Source organism: Artibeus jamaicensis, unplaced genomic scaffold, assembly GCF_021234435.1.
Source record: "Artibeus jamaicensis isolate MK-2021 breed Jamaican fruit bat unplaced genomic scaffold, CSHL_Jam_final scaffold_369, whole genome shotgun sequence".
Taxonomy (NCBI): domain Eukaryota; kingdom Metazoa; phylum Chordata; class Mammalia; order Chiroptera; family Phyllostomidae; genus Artibeus; species Artibeus jamaicensis.
In genome coordinates this window covers 43,373,804-43,398,811 of record NW_026522042.1, presented here as the reverse complement: position 1 = coordinate 43,398,811, position 25,008 = coordinate 43,373,804, and the positions used below count along the sequence as shown (strand labels likewise).

At 33.7% G+C, this 25,008-nt stretch overlaps 1 protein-coding gene across 5 annotated transcripts in view; it reads right to left on the bottom strand.

The window, feature by feature from the left end:
* The window catches only part of BDP1 (B double prime 1, subunit of RNA polymerase III transcription initiation factor IIIB), a 95,703-nt gene that overhangs the window by 34,523 nt on the left and 36,172 nt on the right, over positions 1 to 25,008 (bottom strand). For 4 of the 5 annotated variants that reach the window (XM_037149058.2, XM_053657268.1, XM_053657269.1 and 1 more), the window contains 11 exons: positions 23,356 to 23,514; positions 20,509 to 20,668; positions 18,273 to 18,364; positions 17,051 to 17,240; positions 15,802 to 15,929; positions 10,991 to 12,146; positions 9,654 to 9,841; positions 8,727 to 8,949; positions 6,864 to 7,042; positions 5,954 to 6,164; positions 4,994 to 5,130 (listed from right to left, as the gene is read on the bottom strand). In XM_037149058.2, the coding sequence (XP_037004953.2) occupies positions 4,994 to 5,130; positions 5,954 to 6,164; positions 6,864 to 7,042; positions 8,727 to 8,949; positions 9,654 to 9,841; positions 10,991 to 12,146; positions 15,802 to 15,929; positions 17,051 to 17,240; positions 18,273 to 18,364; positions 20,509 to 20,668; positions 23,356 to 23,514 (2,823 nt within the window). The remainder of the gene's footprint in view (positions 1 to 4,993; positions 5,131 to 5,953; positions 6,165 to 6,863; positions 7,043 to 8,726; positions 8,950 to 9,653; positions 9,842 to 10,990; positions 12,147 to 15,801; positions 15,930 to 17,050; positions 17,241 to 18,272; positions 18,365 to 20,508; positions 20,669 to 23,355; positions 23,515 to 25,008) is intronic. The other variant, XM_053657267.1, reaches the window with a different exon arrangement.

Sequence of the window (25,008 nt, the reverse complement as noted above, 5' to 3'; positions counted from 1 at the left end):
CTGGGAAATAGTTTTACAATAATATTAATTTTTTTTTTACTTTCATTGATTCTGGTTTGTGGTTTCATTCTACTTTAAGTAATTTTTCAGAGTAATAACTAGAAATAAAGAAAAATTCTAGTAGCTGAAGATGGGTTTCATAATGGCACATTAAACAAATGCTTTCACTGGGCTCTGAAGCAGGAACAAATACACAGTGGTCCCAACAACCATGGTCCTCCTGGCTCAAGAGCAGCCTGGAAAGCTAGAGTCTATTGTCCCTCCATATGCCTATCAGCTCATAAGAAACAGTTTACTGATAGCCAGTGTCACAAGAATCTCAATACAACCCATTTTATCAGCCAAAACATATAAAGACAAGATTTAAACATTCAGTAGAGTAACCACAGCCTCCGAGGCAATCTAAACAGCTGTCTTAAGGTTTCCTGGGAAGAAATAATTGGCAAATACGTGAATTCTGAATTAGAAAGCTTAAAACTAATATAAATTGTAGATATTTATCAAGAATAACTGGCCCTGGCTAGTGTGGCTCAGTGGATTAAGTGCCGACATGCAAACTGAAAGGTTACCAGTTCAATTAGTGGTCAGGGCACATGCCTATGGTCAGTTGCATGCCAGGTCTCCAGTTGGGGGTGTGCAAGAAGCAACTGATTGATGTTTCTCTCGCACATCAATATTTCTCTCCCCCTCTTTCTCCCTTCCTTCCTCTCTAAAACTAGATAGCCTCTTTTACTTTTTATAAATGAATAACTGGATATATATCTATCATTAGTTCTCTAAAATATCTGTATTAAAGACTAATCTTAAGCAATATTTCTAATAAATTAACCAGAAGAAAAAGTACTGTACTTAGCGACATTTTCAAATGTACCAACCTAAGCTCTTCTGGAAGTGAAATATCAAGGAAGTTCACAGAAGTTCTAAGAAGGTTATGATGCTAACTGATACATCTAGTGTAGGCTAATGCATCTGGGAAACCAATTTATATTTAACTTAACTATAAGCTATTTATAATCAAGTGTTTTCTACAAAAGTACTTAAAAATAAAAATATATACATAAGCAGCAATGTGCTACTAAGGTCCAAAAGGATAAAAAAATGCTGTACATGAGAATAAGTTAGCTTAAAAACTGTACAGAATATGCACTCTGAAGAAAGTATCAGTCAAGGTATAGGTAACAGCTATAATAAACTTCATGAACAGAGAACGGCAGATTTAAGGGGGAAATAGATTTCCCTCTTAAGGGGGAGGGGCAGATTTAATTGGGAAATAGATTTCCATATAGATAATTTTAAAATGCAAAGGCTGAGCATAAAATCTCTTGGCACAAGCAAAATTTCTTCCAGGAAGCTCTCTCCAGGAATTCTCTAGTCTGAAAGTCATAAATCCTGAAAACTTAAGTTTTCATACTAAATTGCCAATGTTACTTTAAGCAATCCACTTAAATCCTCTAGGTTTACGTAGTGAATTAATAAATGAGAATATTAGGAAAGGCTGACTGCCAAAGGTCACTAGTCCCTCAAGGCTCACTCAGAATAAAAATCAAAATCCCTACAAAGGCCCTACATAATCTGCCCTTCTCTCTACCCAGTGTTCACCTTTCTTTCATCTATCATTCTTTCTCTCCCTCTGGTTCATTCTCACCCGTTTTGCTGTTCCTCAAACAGGCCAGGCACGTTCTTCCCTAAAGTGCTCTTTAACTGCGGTTCCCTCTTTCCCTACATATTCCCTTGACTTGCCCCTTCATTCCTTTTAGGTCTACTCTCCAATGGTACCCTTTCAATGAAGTGGTCTCTGATCACTGCTAATTAGAAAGTAAATGCTGCCCTGGATGACAGCTCAGTTGGTTCAAGAGTCATCCAGATGTGCCAAGTTCAATCACTCTGGTCAGGGCACACACAAGAATCAACCGATGAATACATAAACTAAGTGGAACAACAAACTGATCTTTCTCTCTCCAAAAAATCAAAAATCAAAACCCAATCATGATGTTCCCAACTCCTCCACCTGCTTTATTCTTCTCTACTTACTTATTACTGATTTAGTCAAATTATCTGCTTATAATCTGTTCCCCAAATTAGAATGTAACCACCACAAGGACAGGATTTTGTTTGTTCCTATACTGTCCTATATTTTCAGCACCTAGAACAATGTCTGGCACATAAAACACTAACAGGTTTGTTAAATGATTCTTTTCGATGGCAAAATTATGTAACTCTGTAAGACCAAAAAGGGATTAAATTACACAAGGACAAGAAATCCATAAACAGTAAATTATGAAAAGCCAGAGATTGAAACAGGTTCATCTTTAATGTTTGGGAATTTACATTCCAGAAAGTGTTCCCTGGAATTATTTTTAGAGATGAATTCCTCATTGGGATCAATCATCAATCTAATCCAATATAGCACCTGTAATACAAATGTTATCTATAACGCATTTTAGTGAAAATATTTCTGAGCACCAATCATTTTATTTAAATATCCAGCCTAAAGAAATTAAAAAGTAACAAGGAACCTTGAAATTAATGTAAACAAAAAACTGGCCTCTAGTTTTAAAATAGAAACAATATAAAAAGGCCTTTCAACACACACTCACATCCACATATAGGGAAATAAATTAAAAGAAATTCATACTAAAATAATAAAAACATCTCACCTATAAGTGGAACCTATAGTTTGTTCCTACAAAACAAATCTATGTTTATTCTGTAATTAACAAAACAAGCAAGCAAGCAAACCATAACCGGACACATTGAAATTAAGAACAACTGACAGTGACCAGAGGGAAGGGGGAGGGAAATAACGGGGAAAAAAGGGAAGGGTCATCAATGAACATTTATAAACGACCCACGGACAAAGCCTCAGGTTAGGACTGAGGGTGGGAGGCGAGGGTGAGTGGGGCAGAGGAAAGTGGTGGTGAGAAAATGGAGACAACTGTATTTAAACATCAATAAAAAATGATTAAAAAGAAAAAATAAAAGTTTCGTATAAGAAATATGCCTCGCCCCGGCCAAGTGACTCAGTTTGTTAGAACATTATCCTATATACCAAAACCTTGTAGGTTCAGTCCCTAGTGAGGGCACATGCCTAGTTTGGAGGTTCAATCTCCGGTTGAGGGAGGAGGGGCAGTGCATAGAGAAGGCAACCAATCGATGTTTCTCACATCGATGTCTCTCTCTCTTTTTCTCCACCCTCCCTCCCTTCCTTTTGCTTTAAAATCAATAAATATATCCTTGGGTAAAGATATATTTATTGATTTTAATATACCCCTCCTTCCTTCCTCTCTAAAATCAATAAATATATCCTCAGGTGAGGATTTAAAAAAGAGAGAGAGGAAAGAAATCTGCCTAAATGAAACAAACTGTTTAAAATCATCCAAAATCGATAGCACTACTCATGTGGTTAGATGACATAACATGTCCAAATTCTATTTCTATGGCTTCGCAGAGGGTGAAAAAGGCTACAATAACATGTCTTCTGTAAATGGCCCTCAAAAAACAAGTTAATTCTATATAATTAAAGAAAGCTGGACTGTTCAAGTAAATTATCTATGCTAAAGATATCCTAGAACAATGTTAATAAATACTTCACTGAAATATATCCCAGATACAAAGATAGTGCAGTAAATTAGATGTATCATGGACTATATCCAGAGTAAAAAATGTATTTTAGAGGGCATATAGACATATGAAAGGATGCTCAATATCACTAGCCATCAGAGATGCAAATTAAAACCACAATGAGAGCACTTCACACTGGTCAGAATGGCCATCAAAAACAAATCAACAAACAAGTGCTGGCAAGGATGTGGAGAAAAGGGAACCCTAGTGCACTTTTGGTGGGAATGCAGACTGGTGCAGCCACTGTGGAAAATAGTATGAAATAGCCTCAAAAAAAATAAAAATGGAACTGCCTTTTGATCCATGGGATTATACCCTAAGAATCCTGAAACACCAATTCAAAAAATCTATGCACCCCAATGTTCATAGCAGCACAATTTACATTAGCCAAGTGCCAGAAACGCCTAAGTGCCCATCAGTAAATGAGTGGATCAAAAAACTGTGGTACATTTACACAATGGAGTACTATATAGCAGAAAGAAAGGAGGAGTTCCCTCCATGCTGCTTCATGGAGAACATTATGTGCAGTGAAATAAGGCAGGCAGCAAAAGACAAATACCATATGATCTCAACTGTAAGTGGAACCTAATGAACAAAACAAACAAATGCACAAGACAGAACCAGAGACAATGGAAATAAAGAACAAACTGACAGCGACCAGAGGGGAGGGAAGAGAGAAGTAATGGGGAGAAGAAGAGGAAGGGCCTAGTCACAGAACACGTATAAAGGGCCCATGGTAATGGACAACAGAAAGGGACTGACTGAGGCAGCAGGCAGAGGGTACGGCAGGGGAAAGCAACAGGGGAAAAATTGGGACAACTGTAATTGAAAAAAAAAAAAAGAAAGGTGTTTTATTTTCCTTATGTCATAGAAAAGAACCTTACACATCTTGCTTTAATATCAGTAACAAAGCAGATTGTAATAAATAATTAAAAGTGGTAATGCTGATGTATCTTCACCCTTCTGGCATATCCCATTTTAAAAGGTATCATTCTTACCGTTTGGTTTGCCAGACAGCTCCAAGTACAGCATATAGTAAGTACTCTATAACACTTTCTGCTTTTAAGAATTTTAGTCAAGAGATTATAAATTTCTAAGACACAAGAACTTAAAAACCTATCTACTGTAAGTTTAGTTTTAAATAAAAAAACTAACATTCTTGCCAAACTTTTTAAAGAATTTACAAATTAAAAAAACATCTCATACATTTCTTATAGTATTAGAAGGAGCAGATTTAAAATATTCTAGTTTCATAATTATTTATCCTTTCATAAAATTTTCAAGGTATGAAGTTATATAAAACCAATTATGTAAAAATCCAACCTTTATGTTTGGAAAGTTTGATGTTTCTCTGACTTAAAAGCACACTCACCTGATCTTTTTATTTAAAGCATTAATTCTGTCAACATGACTGTCTTCAAGAGCCACATGACTGTGATTTTCACACATTCTTCCTTCAGAAACTTTGGAGGATACAACTTCAATTTCAGTTTCAATTTGAGAATTTGGCTGAAATGACAAATCCATACTTGATTGTTTTTTGTTTTTTGTTTTTTTAACAAGAGAATATACCTGCTAAAATATTTCAACAATTAAGAAAGGCACTTCATTTTTTGAAATGAAGACTCACACTGGGTATGTTCACATTTTGCTGTCCAAAACAAAACTAACACTTATCACAGTAATGTTTAGATGATGCTTTAAAACTATAACAACCATCTACTATAAAACCAAAAAAAAAAGAAAGTTTAATGACTTTTTTTTAAAAAAAGAGTTGGGAAGTTCAAATACAGATCACAATCACTTTAAATCTAGACTTTCCCTTAATACACAGAGAAAAGGACAGAAAAACCAGAACTGTTGAAAAGGGCATTGAACTACTTAGATCTGTTTCTAATATCAAAAGATCCATCAGTAAGAAATGGATAAACTATCATTCAAAAGAACAGAATGTTATGCAGCAGTTAAAAATGATATATCTCTGTATTCTTGACAAAGTCAATTAATATCAATATATTAAATGAAAAACAGTAAGTCACAAAATAACATGTATATAATGATTTCAGTATTTAAATTTACATTTGCACGCGTAGAGATATATCTGGTAAGATATGTCAAAAGATTTTCGGTTATCACAATGAATAGGTACATTAGTTAAGAAAAAATCTATATTCACTTTTAAAAAAAATTCAGAATGGTAATCTGAAACAAAACTAGATACATTATATATTCATTGAGTAGAGTGTCAGATAACCTAAAATATGTCTGAGCTATCATTTGATAATTTAATATGCATTAAAAGGCTCTACTTAAGTATATAACAATAACTCACCAGAGTCAGGAATTTCTTTTTAGTTTCATCTCTTGGTACTGTTGTTCTTTCTTCTCTAACTATGCCTGTGGCTTTACCTTTTTCTGCCACTTGGCTCTGACCAGCCTTTCCTATGTTTGGTATGGGTCTCTGAAGTTGCCCCCTTACCAGCTGAGCAGTTTGGACAGCACTTTCATTCATTTCTTGTTGAAAAGTATTTATGTTATCAGTCCTAGAAAAAGGGACAGGGAAAAATAGAGGGACTTGACTGTAAAAAGATGAAAACTACCGAAAAAATACAAAACTTGAGTATCCTCTAATAAAAATATCCTCTCTACAAAAACATTTTATAGCATTAAAGGAAAACTGTATTACTTTATGACTATATATAAACCTTATTTTATAAAAAAACATAGTTATTCCAATTCCTAAAAGGTAATGAAGTTTTAAGAGGGACAGACAATATTCAAATTCATAGAAAGAAAGTACAATCGAAGTTGCCAAGACTTGGAGGAAGAGGGGAATAGAGAGTTACTAATTAATGGGTACAGATTTTTAGTTTGGGAAAATAAAGTTCTGGAGGTGGGTGCTGATGATGGATGCCCAACGTGAATGTATTTAATGCCACTGGACTGTACACCTAAAAATTAGGTTAAAAGGTATGTATTATGTTATATTTTTTACCATAATTTAAAAAATAATACATACCTTATATGCATGTATTTTTAAATGCAGTGCTCTGTATTAAGATCTTAAGCAGTGAACAATGAATATAAGCAGACAAGCAGTCTGCCATATGAATAAAAATAAATGAAGTACAGTATTCTTTATATCCATTTTTAAAATTCATTAACACATCTTAGTAAAAATGAAGAAGTATTTGAAAGAACTTTGTCTCATTTTAGCTTTTCAAGGGACTATCACTGTTTACCCCATAGGAACAAGTAATTCCTTTTCCTTGGCTTGTATAGACTGAGACTCCTCTTGGGCATCACAAGAACTTGAAGGCAGAAGATTCTTTTCTGTCTGTGCACATGGTAATTTCATAGGCTCCTCCTGTTTGTGGCTTGGTTTGTCTTTTTCTCTTGATGTCATTAAGGAAGATACTTCCTAAAAAGATATTTTTAAAATTTTTTATTGGAGGTTGGTAAAAAAAAACCAAAAAACTGGAAAACAGGAACTTTCATATACTATTACAAGAATAAGTATAGTCCTTGGAGAGAACAGGGCAGCTCTATTAAAAATTTTATTTCCCAGCTATTCTATAATTGTCTCTTATAAAAATACTCAAATAAGTATTCGAGAATATTTATTATAGCAGTATTATTGATCCCTTTTAAAAAAAGGAAACGGGCATTACACTAAAGAAAAAATAAATAAAAATTGAGAAAGTACAAATCTATCAGTAGGAGACTGAATAAATTATAACTTCTATATAATGCAACAGTACAAAGCCATTTAAAAGACAAATTTCTGGCCCTGGCTGGTGTGGCTCATTGGATTGAGCACCAGCCTGCTAACCAAAGGATCACTGGTTCCATTCCCAGTCAGGGCACATGCCTGGGTTGCAGGCCAGGTCCCCAGTAGGGGGGGCATGTGAGAGGCAACCGCACATTGATGTTTCTCTCTCTTTCTCTTTCTCTTTCCCTTCCCCTCTGTCTAAAAGTATTTTTAAAAATATTTCAAAAGACAGATTTATATATACTGATCCAAAAAGATGTTCACAATGTTGTGTTAAGTGAAAAATCAGAAGATAAGTTATGATGTCATTTTTGTAAAACAATAAAAATAGCCTCACATTCTATTATTTATATAGTAAGTATATAGAAATGTCTAGGTGAATATATTTAAAATTGCTACATGATTAACTGAGAGGGAATGATGGGGCATTATAAAAGACTTTCACTTTTTAGATTCTATCTTTTTTCCAATTTGAAATTTTTATCATCAGATAAAATAAGCAATAAAAATTATTTATTTATCTTTTTAAATACATAATTAGAAGGAAAAAGTACAAATGTTCACACACAATAAGACCTAAGCTATTTTAAGATATTAAAAAGGAATTTTAATTCAAAAAAAGTACTTTCGTCCTGGCTGTTGTGACTCAGTGGATTGAGTGCCAGCCTACAAACTGAAAGGTTGCCAGTTCGATTCCCAGTCAGGGCACATGCCTGGGTTGCAAGCCAGGTCCCCATTTGGAGGCATGCGAGAGGCAACCAATTAATGTATCTCTCACATATCAATGCTTCTCTCCCTCTCTTCCTCCCTCCCTTCCCTTCCCTTCTTCCTAAAAATAAAATTTTTTAAAATCTTTAAAAAACAAAAGTACTTTATCTGTTTCAGCATTAGCATTTCATTTCAAAGTTTTTGATGCTACATCGCACAATCTTAATGTTACGAATCAAGTAAATAAAATATTGCCTTTAATTTACATGAAGCTCTTAACTTGTTACATCATCTTCCCAACAGAGTGAAATTAAAAAGTTGTCGTCCTCACATTTCCTCTGAGGAAAATGGTTGCACCACGTGGCTATGATAACACAGTAAATAAAGGTCAGAACTTGAACTAGAGCCCAGGCTTCCTAAATTCCTTCCCATGACACACTTGCCCATCATCAGATATTTGAGATTCTTATGCAAAACACGTGGGGAAAAAAAGGGCAGATTAAGGACAGCTACAACGAAATCACACAAAGTAAAAATTCTATGAGGAAATATTTGTGAAATTTCAATTCCAGGTGTTTCACTCTATTAACTAAAACAAAACCTCTCCATCTTAAATATCACTTACATGCTGAGAAGGGAGAGTGTTCATTCGTTCACTATCCTGTTGTAGCACAACAGTCTCCATTTTATCCGTTTCCAATCTCTTCCCAGGCACATGTTTTTCTGCTTCCACAGTCTCTCTTTTTAAAGCTGCTCTTGATAAGTTTGGTTTTGGTCTTTTGAATCGACTTCTCATGAAAGGTACTGGCTTAACTTCAAATGGCTTTTGTTCTTGAGGAAGAGATTTGCTTTTGGAACAAGGATTAGCAAACATTAGCATGAGCTGAAGGGGCAGTGGGAACAGAGTTTTAGGACAACCTTAGTGATTGACAGTAAACATTAATTCTAATTCTTAACAGGAAAACAAACCAAACTATTTGGTAGATCCTGAAAAACATAAGTGTACAACCCGGGTAGATAAAAGCCCAAGAACTATATCATCTTTCTGCAAAGAAAATACAGGTTTGTCATACCCGTATTGACTTAGGAGTTTGTGTTACATACAATTCTGTATGTTAGTAATTCTCACAATCAACTGTCAGAATAATTTCAATCCTCTCCTAGTCTTCCCAAAACTAACTTAAAAATTTCTAACACTATGCTATAGATTATTATGTCTTGAAATTTCCATGTAACATATCTGCAAATATAACTTTATATGCTTTTTCTTTTAAAACATGCAGACCTGATCTGGCTGGTGTGGTTCAATGGACTGAGTGCCAGCCAGTGAACTAAAAGGTTGCCAGTTCAATTCCAGGTTAGGACACATGCCTGGGTTGCGAGCCAGGTCCCCAGCTGGGGGCATGCAAGAGGCAACCAAATGACCATGTATCTCTTGAACATCGATCGATGTTTCTCTTTCTCTCCCCATCACTCACTTCCCTTCTCTCTAAAAATAAATAAATCTAAAAAATAAAAATTTAAAAAAGCACACAGACCTATATATTTGTACCTTAAATTAGTGTCTGAACACTGTTCTGGAACATTAGCAGATTGTGTCCCCTGGTCTTCTGCTTTATCAAGCTTAGAAATCATTGAAGAAGTCTTTAAAGTACTCAACTGACTTGGTAATTCCTTTTCAGAATTTCTTTTTTCTTTTACAGGTGTATGTACCACGCATAGTACTTCACTGCTAATGTTCTGGAAAAACAGTCATAGTAAATCAGCACACATAAAAAGTCCTAAAGCATATCAAATAAAAGCCTACTATTTTCTAAACACTTTTAAAAATTTAGAAGTTTGGCCCCGGCTGGTGTGGCTCAGTGGATCAAGTGCTGACCTGCAAACCAAAGGGTCACCAGTTCAATTCCTAATCTAGGGCACATGTCTGGGTTGCAGGCCATGTCCCCAGTGGGGGACACAGGACAGACAACCACACACTGATGCTTCACTCCTTCTCTTTCTCCCTCCCCTCCCCCTCTCTAAAAATAAAAATAGCTCTAAAAACTATTGAAAGAAAATTTGTTTTTTAACTAGAAGTTTGTTTTCTTAATTTTTAAATAAAATGTACTAATGTTAAAACATAAAATCTAGCTAACTCTTCTTTTTATATTGCATATTATGTTTCCAAGCCACAAATGCCAATGTTATCTATTCCAAAAAAAAAGTCCTTGAAAATGTCAGAATGGAATGAAATTCAAGTAACTGAAAATTTTTAATAAAAAAGAACTTTAAAAAGTGGAGTAAGTGGAGTAAGCAGGAAAAAGAGAGAAAATGGGTATTTATAGTCAAAAGAAATAATTCCAATGTATGTTCCTACTAGTTAGCACAAATTTGTCCAATTTTATTTATTCCTTTTACCTAAAAAAGTAAACTTCAAAGTAACAGTAAGAACACCAACTCCTCCACAATTTACAAAAAGTTAATTAAAAAAAAAGAATATATAGTTTCTTTAAGATCCCAAAGCACAGGTTTTAGGGCTAAGAAAGACTTTAGGCTTTAGTTAAACACTGTTGGACTGGGTAATAATCATAGAATTATTTTGATAATGTTTCTCTGAAAGAGGATTTACCAAAAAAAAAAAATATATATATATAAGGACAGCCCTGACCTACGAGGCTAAGTTGCTTGGGTGTAGTCCCACAAAGCAAAAGGTCGCAGGTTCAATTCCCAGTCAGAGCACAAGCATGGGTTATGGGTTCAATCCCCGGTCAGGGCACATATGAGAGGCAACTAACCAAGGTATTTCTCTCACAGCGACATTTCTCTCCCTCTTTATCCCTCCCTTCTCTCTCAAAAAAAAATAATTAATTAATTAATTTTTAAAATGTTAAGGACAAAAATACATACTTTGATACTTAGTGAAGGCACAGCACAGCAGTCAGCACTACTGATAGGCATTAAATCTGTCTCAGTTTGTAGCAGTGTCCCAGTCTCCTCTGCTTCATTTTCCCTTAGAGAAATGTCTATTTTTCCAGTTTTTTGCAAATTTGCCACCATTTCCTCCTTATCACTGATCTCTTCTGATCCACTGTCCATCAAGTAAATTTTTCCAGTTTCTCTCAAATCTGCCTCTGTTACCTTAATGGCAGCCATCTTTCCTGATACCGTTTCCATCGGGGAAATGTCTCTTCCAGTTTCTTCCACGTTAATCTCCCTTTCCCCCAGGGCACTGATCCCTGCTAGCTCCTTTTCCCTTGAGGAAATTTCTTTTTCAATTTCTCTCAAATGTGTCTCCACTACATCTACAGTTTTGACCTCTGGGGACTTTTCTTGTGCAGATACTTCTCTTCTTTCGGTTTCTTCCAAATCTGTTTCGCCCTCCTCAGTGGCATTAGAAACCTCTGGCACCTTCTCCCTTGGAGAAATCTCCCCTCCGGTTTCTTTCAAACCTGCTTCCACTTCCTCAGTGTTGTCCTCTGGGGCATTTTCCTGGAAGACTATTTCACTTGTGGTTTCTTCCAACTCTGTCCCTATTTCCTCAGTGGTGTAAGTCACCTCTGGCACCTTCTCCCTTGGAAAAACCTCCCCTCCGGTCTCTTTCAAATCTGCTTCCACTTCTCCCACAGTGTTGTCCTCTGGGGCATTTTCCGATGGGGATCGTCTCCCAGTTTCTTCCAACTCTGTGTCTATTTCCTCGGTGGCACCAGTCACCTCTGGAATCTTCCTCCTTGGAGAACTCTCCCTCCCAGTTTCTTTCAAATCTGTTTCTGTTTCCACAGTGAGATCACTCATTTCTGGTGTCTTCTTCCTGGGAGAGACGTCTCTTCTCCCAGTCTCTTGCAACTCTGACTCCGTGTCCTTAGCAGTGTTAGCTTCCACCAGTACCTTCTCCCTTGGTGTGGTTTCCAGCCTTGCTGCTATCTTTTCCCCAGAGGCAACAATACCTTCCTTTGAGAAAATCTCGCTTCTTCCAGTTCTTCCTATATTTGGTTTTGGTTTTTGAAATCGATTCTTTAAAACTGGAACTTGTTTGAGTATATTTGCTTCATTATGGTCTTGAGTACTATAAGGGGGGAAAAAAACATAATCAAATTTTAAACCAGACTGACAGTTGAAGAGATGTGGTTGAGAACTCATTGCTAAAACACCAGGAACTCTCATTAAAAAAAAAAAATTTAAACCCAGGAAAGCCCCAGAAATCTCTGGGTAAAATTTAAAAATTAAAAGAGAAAAAAACTCCCCATCTTTTAAGTTATGGCAAATTTCTAAAATAATTAACTATATCTATTTATATACACTCATATATAGAGAAAAGTCTATCAGTAAGGTCAATTAGAGTAGCAGCTAATTGGCCCTGAATAGTTTCTTACTAATTGTCATCCACACCATTCTTTGCAAGTACTGGCTTAGAAAAACTCACCAGGCTCTTCACTGGAGCTAGCACAATTTCTGTCTATTAGTCCTACATCTTTTCCCTGACTATCCTTTATGGACATGTGCCTTTCCATAGAGTTAAGGAACTCATTCATATGGCCAACCCTGACTGGCATCTCAAACAACTAGATAGAGATATGACTTGAACAAGATACTCCTTATGACTAAGAACTAGGTTCACACCTTCTCACTTTTAAAAACAATTAAAAATTATATTGCCTGTACAAACATTTCTCTGAGAGCTGTGATTTCATAATAAAAATTGGGAATAAAAGGGAAAATTAAATACACAGTATTTTGCAGTCTGCTGAATGTTATTGGGCATACAACAACCACTATCTTGAACAAGTACCTTGTTCTCCATAAGAGCAGAAACACTTTTGTCTGTCTTTTATCATTTTATTGAGATAACAGTAAATGGTAAAAACCAATAAAAATCTATTAAGTGAATGAGGGGTGGAAATGGAAGGGAGGTGGGGAGTGAATGAAAAGAGCTCTTAGTGTCTGGTTAAGAAAGGTCATTAATCTGGGCAAAAGCTAGATCAAATGAAACACTAGATTTACTCAGCAATGTTAATCTGAACAAGCATAAAACTTAACAGCTTTTTAAAAAAGATTAAAAACAATGCTGGTGCTTGTTTGAACTTGTCTAGGTCCTAAGCTATCTTTTTTCATTGAAACATGTTTTTTATAATGCAATTTTTTATAACACAGGTTCTTAGGAACAAGACTGCTTTTCAAGTTATACTTGTTTATGTAACTGAGGTGTTTTTTAAACTATCATTAACTTTAGCAGTCAATAACATTTAATATAAAATTAATACCAATTGTTAAAGGAAATTTAATTTGGTTAGTCCTCAGTGGATTTTATTGTTTTATGACAGTTTTTATCTCCATCCAGAAATATCTAGCTTTTAAGGAGGTTCACACTCAAGCAATCTTGGTTTAATTATTACTGGAAAAAATACAAAGTCACATTTTAAACACTACATATTCTTAAAACATCTAAATGTTTTAAGCAAAGGGTTTATTAATGATTTAATTACTTCAGTATCAATTCAGATTTTAAGATATGAATATACAATGTTATAATTATATTCTATGTGCTTAGATTCTAAGTAATTAAAGGACTTTGATGAGCTTTACTTTTATGGATAAATACTCAGCATCACATTACTTGGAGTTCGTAAACAATTAATCAACAAATAGTTCTAAGCACCTATTACACGCCAGAAGGCCATGTTCTAGGAACTAGAAATATAACTGTAAACAAGACAAATCTCTTACAGAGCTCATGTCAGCTGCATAATTAACTGAAGGACAATATCTGAGATTAGAAATCAGATATGCAATTGTACTTGATTACTTCTCAACTTAAAACATACAATGGTCTACAACTTTCTCCCCAGATGACAGAATTTAAAAGGGGAAAAAAACAACAAAAAAAGGAGGATCACAACTGAAAAAGGTTAGAGAAAGTAAGAGAAGAAATGTACACAAAACTATAAACCTGTTCCACAGTCCACATGTGTTTTTCTAAAATATACAGTTTAAGAGTCAACAAAATACTTATAATCCTCCTTAAGATAATCATCAACCATGACACTAACCTCAAAATATTTATATTAAGTACATAGGATGTAAATTAGCCCAGAGAAATAAGTTTAAAAGACACATTTGCTAATTTATATAATCAAGAAAAATTTTTAATGCATTCTTTATCTCAAAGTCTCTTTCTCTATTTTCTCTTCCCCTTGCATCTTGAACAGTTCAAAGTGTTTGGGGAAGGGGGAGAACTGCCTATTACATATAAAGAGGCATATGATGTGATAAAACACAAATCTTAGAATCATTTCTTTTTTAAGGATGCTGAAGATTCAAAGAACAGAAAGACCACATGATAAAACAGAAAGGACACTGCCTTAAAAAGAAAAGTTGTTGAGATCAGACTGGATATAAGTTACATACAGTATCTACCAGGTTTCTAAAACCCAACGACCACTAAGAGAAAAACTTAATTTTCTACAAAGTCACATGAACTATTAAGTAGATTCTAGCTTAAACTGAAATAAATATAAACAAAAATTCCAAACTGTCAGATATCTGTAGAGATGTATAACAAGCAATGTCATTTCCAAACTATCAGACATCTAAGTAATAACTGTCAGAGATACGTAATAAGTAATGTCCGCGATTCTTCCTAGAAATTCTATAGCAGAGCAGTAAAATAGTGTGGGGTGGGAGGGAATGTGGTACAGGGAGGAAAGTACAGAAGAACAGAGGAAGAAGCAAGAAATAAAGGAATTTTTCCATCTTCTGAAAAAGATCTTCAAAATAGTTCAGGAAATCAAGCTTTCACTCTCAGGTTAGGCAGTATTTAAAGAGGCTAACACGGCTGTGAGAAAATTTAGAATAAGCCAGACTTTAATGTAAAACTGAAAAAATATTAATAATTGTTGAATCTAGATAGTAGGTACATAGGAGCCCATTATTCTGTTCTCACTGCTTTTCCAAAAGAAAAAAATTAAAGTATATTAATAATCCTATCAGTCTGACTTGCTGTCCTCCAAAGGGAATATAACAAATATAGTTTTGGCTGTGAGATGTATGGGTTTTTTAAAAATATATTTTATTGATTATGCTATTACAGTTGTCCCACTTCCCCCCATTCATTCCCCTCTACCCTGAACACCCCCTCACCCACATTCCCTCCCTTTAGTTCATGTCCATGTGTCACAAGTTCTTTGGCTTCTATATTTCCCCTACTATTCTTATTCTCCCCCCTGTCTATTTTCTCCCCACCAACTATGCTACTTATTTTTTGTACCTTCTCCCCCACTCTCCTCCCACTCCCCTGTTGCTAACCCTCTATGTGATGAGATGCATGGGTTTTTACACATGGGTTTTACACAAAATGTAAACCTTTAATAAAGGCAATATGCAACCAAATCTAATCCCAAGGAACCAAGTATTTAAAAAATAAATAGTGTTTTCACATTTAGACAGAAGACATCCAACTTAACATGCATGTTAAATGGATAATCTTATCTATTTAACCCAAGGTCTAATTTGTGATGAGTAGCTCTTTTCAAATCATCCCATAACTGAGAAACTGACATGAAAGCTGTGATATAAATTGCCTTGAAAAATTAGTTATATTTCTAAATATTATGTAACTTGATATACAGAAAACAAATCAGTCTGATCTGCTTGTTTTTAAATATTAACAACTTCAAAAACTTTTATAAATTTAAAAATTATATAATCAATAAGATGATGCTTACCTTAGACATTCATTCAGAGACTTGGGCTCATCTGGCTGAACACTTTGAAAAGTATCTCTTTTTTCAGATTGTGATGTAATGTCTTCACACTCAAAATTTTTACGTGACTGATCTATCTGTTCAGGAGTCTTAATAATAAACACATTTTAAAAAAAGCATTAGATTTCAAAATGAAAACAACCATTTATAAAATACTAGATTTCACTAAAAACTGTGCCCAATTTGAATACAAAAAAAAACACAAGTAAACATTTCAAAATATAAAATGACATTAAAGGCATGCTTTTTAATGTTTTTTTCTTCAGAGACCTTAGAAAATTTCATAAGCCACATCTTTTACCTCATCTCAAAGCCCGTATTTTTCTCCCAATCAGAAAGCAAGTATCATATTTTGCTGTGTATAATGCGTAACTTTTTGCCCAAATTTTTTAGGAAAATATAAGGATGCATATTATACATGGGTATTACTAATTCCATAACTAAATACATATTTTTGATGCTTTTATTTATGCTTATGCATTAAAAGTGTAACTCTACAAAGCAATAATGCTATCCATATGCAAACTAAAACCCTAGAATACAATAATAGGCTTTGTTTCTAGACATAAATAAATAAGTAATTGAATTAAAAAGTTAAAACAAAAGGTTTTCTTCCTGCAAGTCTAGGCCAAAAACATAGGTGCACATTATACATGGCAAAATTTGGTAACTGCTTCAGTCTCAACCATAAGAATTATCCCCTGGTGTCTATCTTTCTGAATCCGTCTTATTATTATAATCACACTATAGACCTTGAAGATTATAAGAAGAAATTCAATTACAGCAACTGTTACCCTTATCATGAAGATGTATTATTATGTAAATAATCTAAAATCCATAGTCTTTGTTCTTAAGATTATATTTTAGTAGGGAGTTTTTAACATTTTATTCAGCTTAAGCCAGCGTTAAAATTCACACATCTAGCTATATTTTCAAAAGGGAAGTGTAATTCAAAACCTGCAGAGTATTGGGGGAAAGCAAATCCAAATGAGGCAGGGTAAAAGCTGACGGTCCAATCACATTAATGCTCAAAATCCAGAGTGTTGCCTGGCTTTACAATTAACAAAGCAGCTGGCTTTGAGGTTTTGGCCTTGTATTTAATGAACGATGTACACAATTGCATAGCACTGCTGTTTGAATAAATGGGACGGTAAAAGGAGGCTTATGTACCTTGTTGAACAAAAAAACTGGGAGGAATCAGAGTACTTACATCTCTACAAGATTCACATTCATTCTTTTCTACACCGGCCTCAATTTCTCCCTGTGATGCAAGAATTTCTCTTCTTTCAGATGCTTTACCTATATTTGGCTTTGGCCTTTGCAATCGGCCCCTCATTAGTCGTGCAGGTCTAAAAGCCTTTGGTTGATCATCTTCCTGCAGACCCACTTTTTCACTCGAACTAGAACAATTACAAAGGAATAAGATCAATGAAGTCACATACTTGCTTATTTTCAGTAGTCCCTTCTCTTAGGTATGAATAAATAAGCCATTTATAAAATAATTCACCAGTGTCCTAAAGAACATCCTTCAAAGATACTTACACTTCTACACTCTGACCCTTTGGAACCAAGACATAATCCTGAGTATAAAAAGCATTTTAAAATCCAATTTTCATCACAAATATAGAAAAATCTACACCTGACAAGCATGTAACACAATTCCCCACTTAGGACAATACTGTGTAATGTACACTTCCAGGGCACTGGAATCAGATTGTAGCATCAATGCACAGTTCATAATCCACTGGTTCAGATTCATACTGGAGCAATGCTTCTTACCGATTTCCACTGCAAATTAAATATTCCCTTTTGCAACCCCTTGCTATAAATATAATTATCCAGAAACACATAACTTACCCATTAAGTTATCTAACAAGACTTGTTAATAATCTTGTTAATAAGCTGAGGAAGAAAAGTAATTGCTAACTCGATGGAACCATCTTCTTATTTATTTCTACAATACAGGGGTGGACAAAAGTAGGTTTACAGTTGTTTGGAAAAAGAGATGCAGGTTATGATTGTAACACGAACATAAAGTGCATACTCACAACTGTGAACCTACTTTGTCCACCCCTATCTTAAGCATAAAAAGCATTATTAACATGTTCCAACAATACCTACTGTTAAAAATGCACCTGAACGCCCTGACCGGTGTAGCTCAGTGGATTAAGTGCGGGTCTGCAAACCAAAGTGTTGCCAGTCAGATTCCCAGTCAGGGCACATGCATGGGTTTCGGGCTAGGTCCCCAGTAGGGGCACACGAGAGGCAACCACACATTGATGTTTCACTCCCCCTCTCTCTAAAATAAATAAAATCTTTTAAAAATGCACCTAAAGTACATAGAATAAACTTCAGACGGTATCAAGTAGAAATCAAGTTATTACAATCATTACTGAGAATTACTATTTTTATTCTAATTCCTCTCTACTTACTTAGGTACGGTATCAGCTGCTGAGTTCTTCCTCTCTGTATTCTCCATTCCAGAAATGTCAAATAAATTCATTTTATCCTTTTCCATTTGAATCTATGAATTCAATGTTTTACATTTAATCTACTTAATATAAAAAGTTAAAACTTTGTAATAGTAACTGGAAATTAAAAACAAAATCTCTTTTGTACTTCTAATTAGAAGAGAATTTTAAAAACCATACATACAAAGTACTATAAAACATAGAGTGTGGGGCAAAAGTAGGTATCCAGTGTCCATATGGAAAATAATATAATAAGTAATAATACAAGAATAAACTTGTGCCCTGGCCAGAGTGGCTCAGTTGACTGAAGTGTCATCCTGTAGACCAAAAGGTCACAGGTTCAATTTCCAGCTGGGGCACATGCCTGGGTTCTGGTTGGGTTCCCTGTTGGGGCATGTTCGGTAGGCAATTGCTGGATATTTCTCTCTTTCTCTCTTTCTTTCTCTCTTTCTCTCTCTCTCTCTCTCTCTCTCTCTCTCTCTCTCTCTCTGGAATCAATGTATATACCCTCAGGTGAGCCTTAAAAGAAAAAAAAAGAAACAGAAGAATAAACCTGTGCTTTGTGTACTCACAACTGTAAACCTACTTTTGCCCAACTCTGTATCACCTTATACATTACTGAAAAAAGCACAAATCACTATATCCTTTCTGGAAAGACTTTTGCCAATATGCATCAAAGCCTTAAAAATGTTCATACTTTCTGACCCAGTAATATGACAGTTCTAAGACTCCGTTATAAAATATTTAGATAAAGATTTAAGTACAAGGATGTTCACTGGAAAATTATGCAAAATAGCAAATACTGGAAACAAAATATTCAATAATGAATAAATGGCTAAATAAATTCAGTCTAACCCATTGACAGAATATTATGAAGTCACTAAATCTTTAAAAAAATGTTTTCAAAAGACATTTAATGATACAAAAAAATATTTATAAAATGTTAGGTATCAAAGAAGGATACAAAACCAAATTAATACCACCACTCGATTTTGTAAACAAAAACCTAGAAGAACTGTATTTTAAAGAGTCAGCTGCATCTGGATAATGAAATACAAGTAGTTTTTGTTTTAATTTTTACATGAATCTATATTTACCTTATTTTCTAGAATTTAAAAACATCGTATATAATAATATAACTATATGAAAAAAAGTATGATAAAAAATATTTCACAACAGAAAAAAATAGGTAGACTAACATATTAAAACTATTTTAGCAAATATAAAAAATTGGTAACAATACATTGCTGGCAGAAATATAAAGAAACAGGGACATTCATTTAATGCTTGGAGTGTAAATGGAGTTGCATCTTTGTCAGTCTTGCAATGCACAAGAGCTATAAAAATATTAAAAATACTTTAACCTATTTATCTCACCACCTCTGAAAATTTATCCTTATTTTTATCCAGGAGAAAGCCTTTTACAAAATTGTTTGCTTTTATATCAAGAGGTTTTTTTAAAATAAAAATAACCTAAACATCCACCATCACAGAAGTGATCAGGTAAATTAATTAATTAACTTGATGTAACTATTAAGGTGATCAATTAATTGAAAAAGTATAAATGAATAGTTTAGAGAAAAAAGTTTTAAATTTTATAATTAAAAACCATAGAAATGTTAAAAAAACAAATACAGAAATGTTTATATACATAAAAAGAGAGCTAAAGTTTATAAAGGATGAAGGAATGCATCTGTTTTTAGATAAAAGAATTGTGTATAATTTCAGGTATAGTTATTTTTTAAATATTTTTAATAAAAATTCTATATAAGTCAGCTTTGTCATTACTGAGGATGTCTGAAATTTGTCCTAGGTTCTAAAAGAAAAATGCATAAGCAAGAAACTAGTAAGACAAATTCAATTATTAATGTATCATTTTCGGACCATAAGATGCACCTAAGTTTTACAGGAAGACAAGGGAAAAAACTGTGAAGCGAAAAATGTGGTAAAATGTTTAATAACATAAATAACATAATATTCCACCAATGAAATGTAAACAGAACTCACAGCAGCATTAACAACCATTATTCCTCCCAAATGGCAGGGAGGGAGTCTTATAGTCTGAAAAATATGGTATACATTTCTTGTATTTTTATTTTATTATCAATAACATTACTTTGTAATTACAACTAAACACTTTCATTCCCAACTAAAAATTTTTATAATTTTAATTTCCATAAAGTCTTTTATTCCATACCTTTTCAAATGAAGTTTCTGAATGTAAACTCTTGCTCTCTGCATCTGTTTTACCTTGTGAAGGAACTGATTTCTTCCCAACAGCCCTTGATAAATTGGGTTTAGGTCTCTGGAATCGTCCTCTTGCCATCGGTTTAACATTTCCTGTCTGATCAGTTTCCCTAAAAAATTTACATTATTGAAACTGCATTATTTTGCAAGCACAATAAGTGAAATTCTTAACAATCCACTCAGAGCCAGAATATAAATCCTTTAAGCTTACTTACAATAAGAGTAGCAAAGAGAACTAAAAAAGAACGATGAGGTAGTAACTAACTTGTTCTGTCAGATATTAAAAATATAGTAGTCAGCATCAATAATTAAAACACTGTGGTTCTTCTGATATATGAAGCAGATAAATGAAACACAAGAGAAAACTGAGATAACCCCAAAATACACAATTTTAGTATAAAATAAAGGTAGCATTTCAAAACAGTAAGAATAAAATAAAATATAAAATAATTTAGTCTTAAAAATAAATATTAAATAAATAATGATGGAAAAACTGTTAACAATGGAGAATAAAATAAAATTAGCTCCACTCCTCACATTGTACTTATAATACATTCCAAGTGAATCAACAATTTAAATGAAACCATAAAGAAAACATGGATAAGTATTCTTCTATAATCTTGAGGTGGGGTTAGACCTAAAATTTAATTAAAAGTTCAGGAGACATAAAAGAAAACAAAACTGAGAAAATTAACAACATAAAAATTTTTAAAAATTGCCGTGGCTTGTATGGCTCAGTGGATTGCACACAGGCCTGTGATCCAAAGGGCCACCACTTTGTTTCCCAGTTGGGGCACATGCCAAGGTTGCGGGCCAGGTCTGCCCAGTAGGGGGTGCACAAGAGGCAACCACACATTTATGTTTCTCTCCCTCTCTTTCTCCCTCCCTTCCCCTCTGTCTAAAAAAATAAATATAATCTTTAAAAATAAATAAACAAAAATTTAAAAATTTTACATGGCCTAAACAAACATGGCCAAATCAGAAGTCAAACTACAAACTAAGAAAGCAGGTTTTGCAATTTATACCACAAGGCTTTCCTCCCTAAAATATACAGAACTCCTACAAAAAATATCATCAATAACTAATTTATAAAAGACAAAGGATATGTACAACTCAAAAAATAAAAAAATAAATGTAGCTTTAAATGTAAAAAGATGCTGAACTTCACTCCTAATAAAAAAAGTACATACTGCCTAGCCAGGTAGCTCAGTTAGGTGGAGCATCATCCCAATACGCTAAGGTTGTGAGTTTGATCCCCACTCAGGGCACATACAAGAAGTAGCCAATGAATGCATAAATAATAGAGTAACAAATCAGTTTCTCTCTCTCTAAAGTTAATAAATATTTTTAAAGTACATATTAAAAGTAGAGAGAGGGAGAGCATGAGTGAGTACAAATGTGACATTAAAAATCAGAGAATATAAGTGGGATTATATACAGATATTCACTGTTCTATGCTACTGATTTTCATTTAGGTTAGAAAATATTACAATGGAAACTGAAAAAAAAAAAAGAACAAATAAAAGAATTACATACCCTGACAAAAAAGGAAGGAATGGAGTGTAGGTACTAAGATGTTATTTCATAATCTATCCAGACCAGCAAAAATCCAAGTTTGGTAACACTGTTAGTTGGTAAGAGAGGCAAGTGCCTCTTTACATTGTTAGTGGGAATATAAACTAGCATAAGTCCCATGGAAAGCATTTTGGCACTATCAAAATCATAAATGAACACACATAAATATCCATGGAGCGAGCATTTCCATTTTTAGGAACTTACCCTACAAATATACTAGCATAGAGGTGAAAGAATGGATATATAAGATTATAAACATTGTTTATAAATCAACCTACGTAGCCATCAATAGGGCACTGATAATCTAAAATGTGATTCCTGCATACAAGAACACCATGCAGCTTTAAAACAAATAAGGTCTTTATGTAAAGATATGAAGATGTAAGACCAAAAAAATCTGCAAAATGTTATGTACAGCATGCTATCACTAGGTTTTTTTAAAAGAGTAAGAAAGTAAATTTGCATTAGCTTTAATATGCTTTTTTAAAAAATCTCTGAAAGAATTTAAAAATAAAACTGGTTACTAGTTAGAGTGAATAAGAATATGATAGGAGGAATATTTCACTCAATACCTTTTCACACTTTCAGACATTTGAACCAAAAGAATATACTGCTTAGTCCAAAAACTATTTTAAATTTTTATTTTAAAAAATAAGGTTGATTCTCAATATGACTCTGCTTTACTGAAAATAAATAACTCAAAAACTGAATAGCTTTTAAGTCCATATAAGAGTTATAGGAAAGACAAAAAATCTAAATTTTTGGAATATCTCTTCAAAAGGAAATTCTTGTGGTGCCTTTATTCTATCTTTAGTGAAGATATTAATGTAACCAGTATCTGTATAGTAAAAACAATCTCTTTAAAGTCATAAATATCAAAATCAACTATTTTGACAATAGGCATGAATATTAACTCAAACCAACTAAAAGTAAAATCTCATAGTAAATATTTAAGTTTCTAAATTATTTCAGAATTTCCTATGTTAGCATTTTGCTAAAATTCATGGCACTGTGATACACCACGTATAAAAGAGACTCCTTTTGTAAAAATATAAAGTGAAAAACCTCAATGTCACACTCACATCACAGTACGGTTACATATTAAATGGTCTACAGTTCCCTTCACATCCCTAAGGAAGCAGCATTATTACCATTTCTTAAACGATAATAAATTATCAAGTTTGAAAATAAATTTTAAAATCCCACAATATAAAATACTTACAGTGATGTGTTTTTTAGGTCAACACTTCTTTCTTCTGTACAACTACTCTCAGCATTATTCACTTCACACAAGGCTCCGATTCCAACTTCTGATGAATGCAAATCTGGAGTGCCTGAATCTGAAGTCTCATTTGCTACAGACATGGCATCTTCTTGGCTGCTAAGGAAAAGAAAACATCATGAGAAAAGAAATTCTTTGTAATGCATACTTTATACTAATTATTTAAAACATTTTTTAAATACTGTATACAAATCAACGATATGAATGATAATCTTTCATATTACAAAAAAATTAAAACAAATATTTCATCTTTTCTATGATCTTTCTTGCACCATGTTATTAAAAACTATTCCTGCAAAGAAAGTAGCCACCACAAATTAACAAGCTTGGGAAAGTGCTCAGAAAGGTACAATAGGAAAAGCCCTTACCTATATGGGGTTCACAAATCAAATGCATGTATAAAATCATAGTAATATTTAGGAATAATCTTTCATTACAATTTTATTACATCATTTGAAATCTTGCTCCCCGGCATGTGTGTCAGTTTGGCTCAAATAAATTCTTATAAAAATTCAAAAATTAAATTAAATTAAATTAAAATTTTATATAAGTAATCCTTGCTTTGCATGAATTTACACTGTGTTAACAAAAATTCATGTAAATTGAGGATACAGTTTCAATATACCCAAGTTGCAGTTAACACTGTACTATGCAAAGAAAAGACTACTGTATTATGAAGTGTTTCAATGAACAATAATATAAATGATGGCCATGTACTAACTAGCACTCAGTTTTCACATTTAGCCATCCTTTTTTTTTTCCTTTTTTTTCTACTGTATCTCCCCTACCAATTAATAAGAGCTCTTTGCTCTTCTTGGGTTAGATGTTACCCATAAAACTTCCCAATCAGTAGCTTGCCTTCTACTAGAGCCTTTTGTCAACAAAAGTATTTAATTTTACTGTAAATTTATTAGTTTTATCTTTTAAACTTTGGCTTTTTTGTGTCTAAAATAGTCTATGACATCACAAGCATTTTCCTTTAAAAATTTAAAGATTTGCTTAATACATGTAGTCTCTATCAGGAATTTAGTGCACAGGGTGAAATGTGGATCTAACACTGTATTTTTCATATCTTAGCACCAACTAATAAGTAATAGTTCAATCTTTACCCACTAATTGCTACTACTACCTCTGCCATGTATCGAATCCCTAAATCTCTCCCCAGACTCTATATTCAGTTCCTCTGAGTTACTTTGTCTATCCCTGTACCAGTATTACACTACTTTAATTACTCTAGCTTTAGAAGTCTTAATACATGTCCTCCTTAGAGGCATTTTTCAAAATTGTATTTATTGTCCATGACCCTTACTCTTGGGTATACAACAACTTTAGTATCAGCTTGCTATTTTATAAAACTAGTTGAGATTTTAATAGTCATCACAGGGTTTTCCCCCTAAGTTAGAAAAAATAATCAGTATTGTTTTATGTGTAGTTTATGAAATTAGTTGTTATCTCTGAAGTTACAATTTAGAAGTCTATAGCTTCACAAGTTGAGAATCATGACCCTGGCCAGGTTACTCAGTTGGTTACAGTATCATCCCAATACAGGAAGGTTGTAGGTTCGATCCCTGGTCAGGGTACAGACAAGAATCA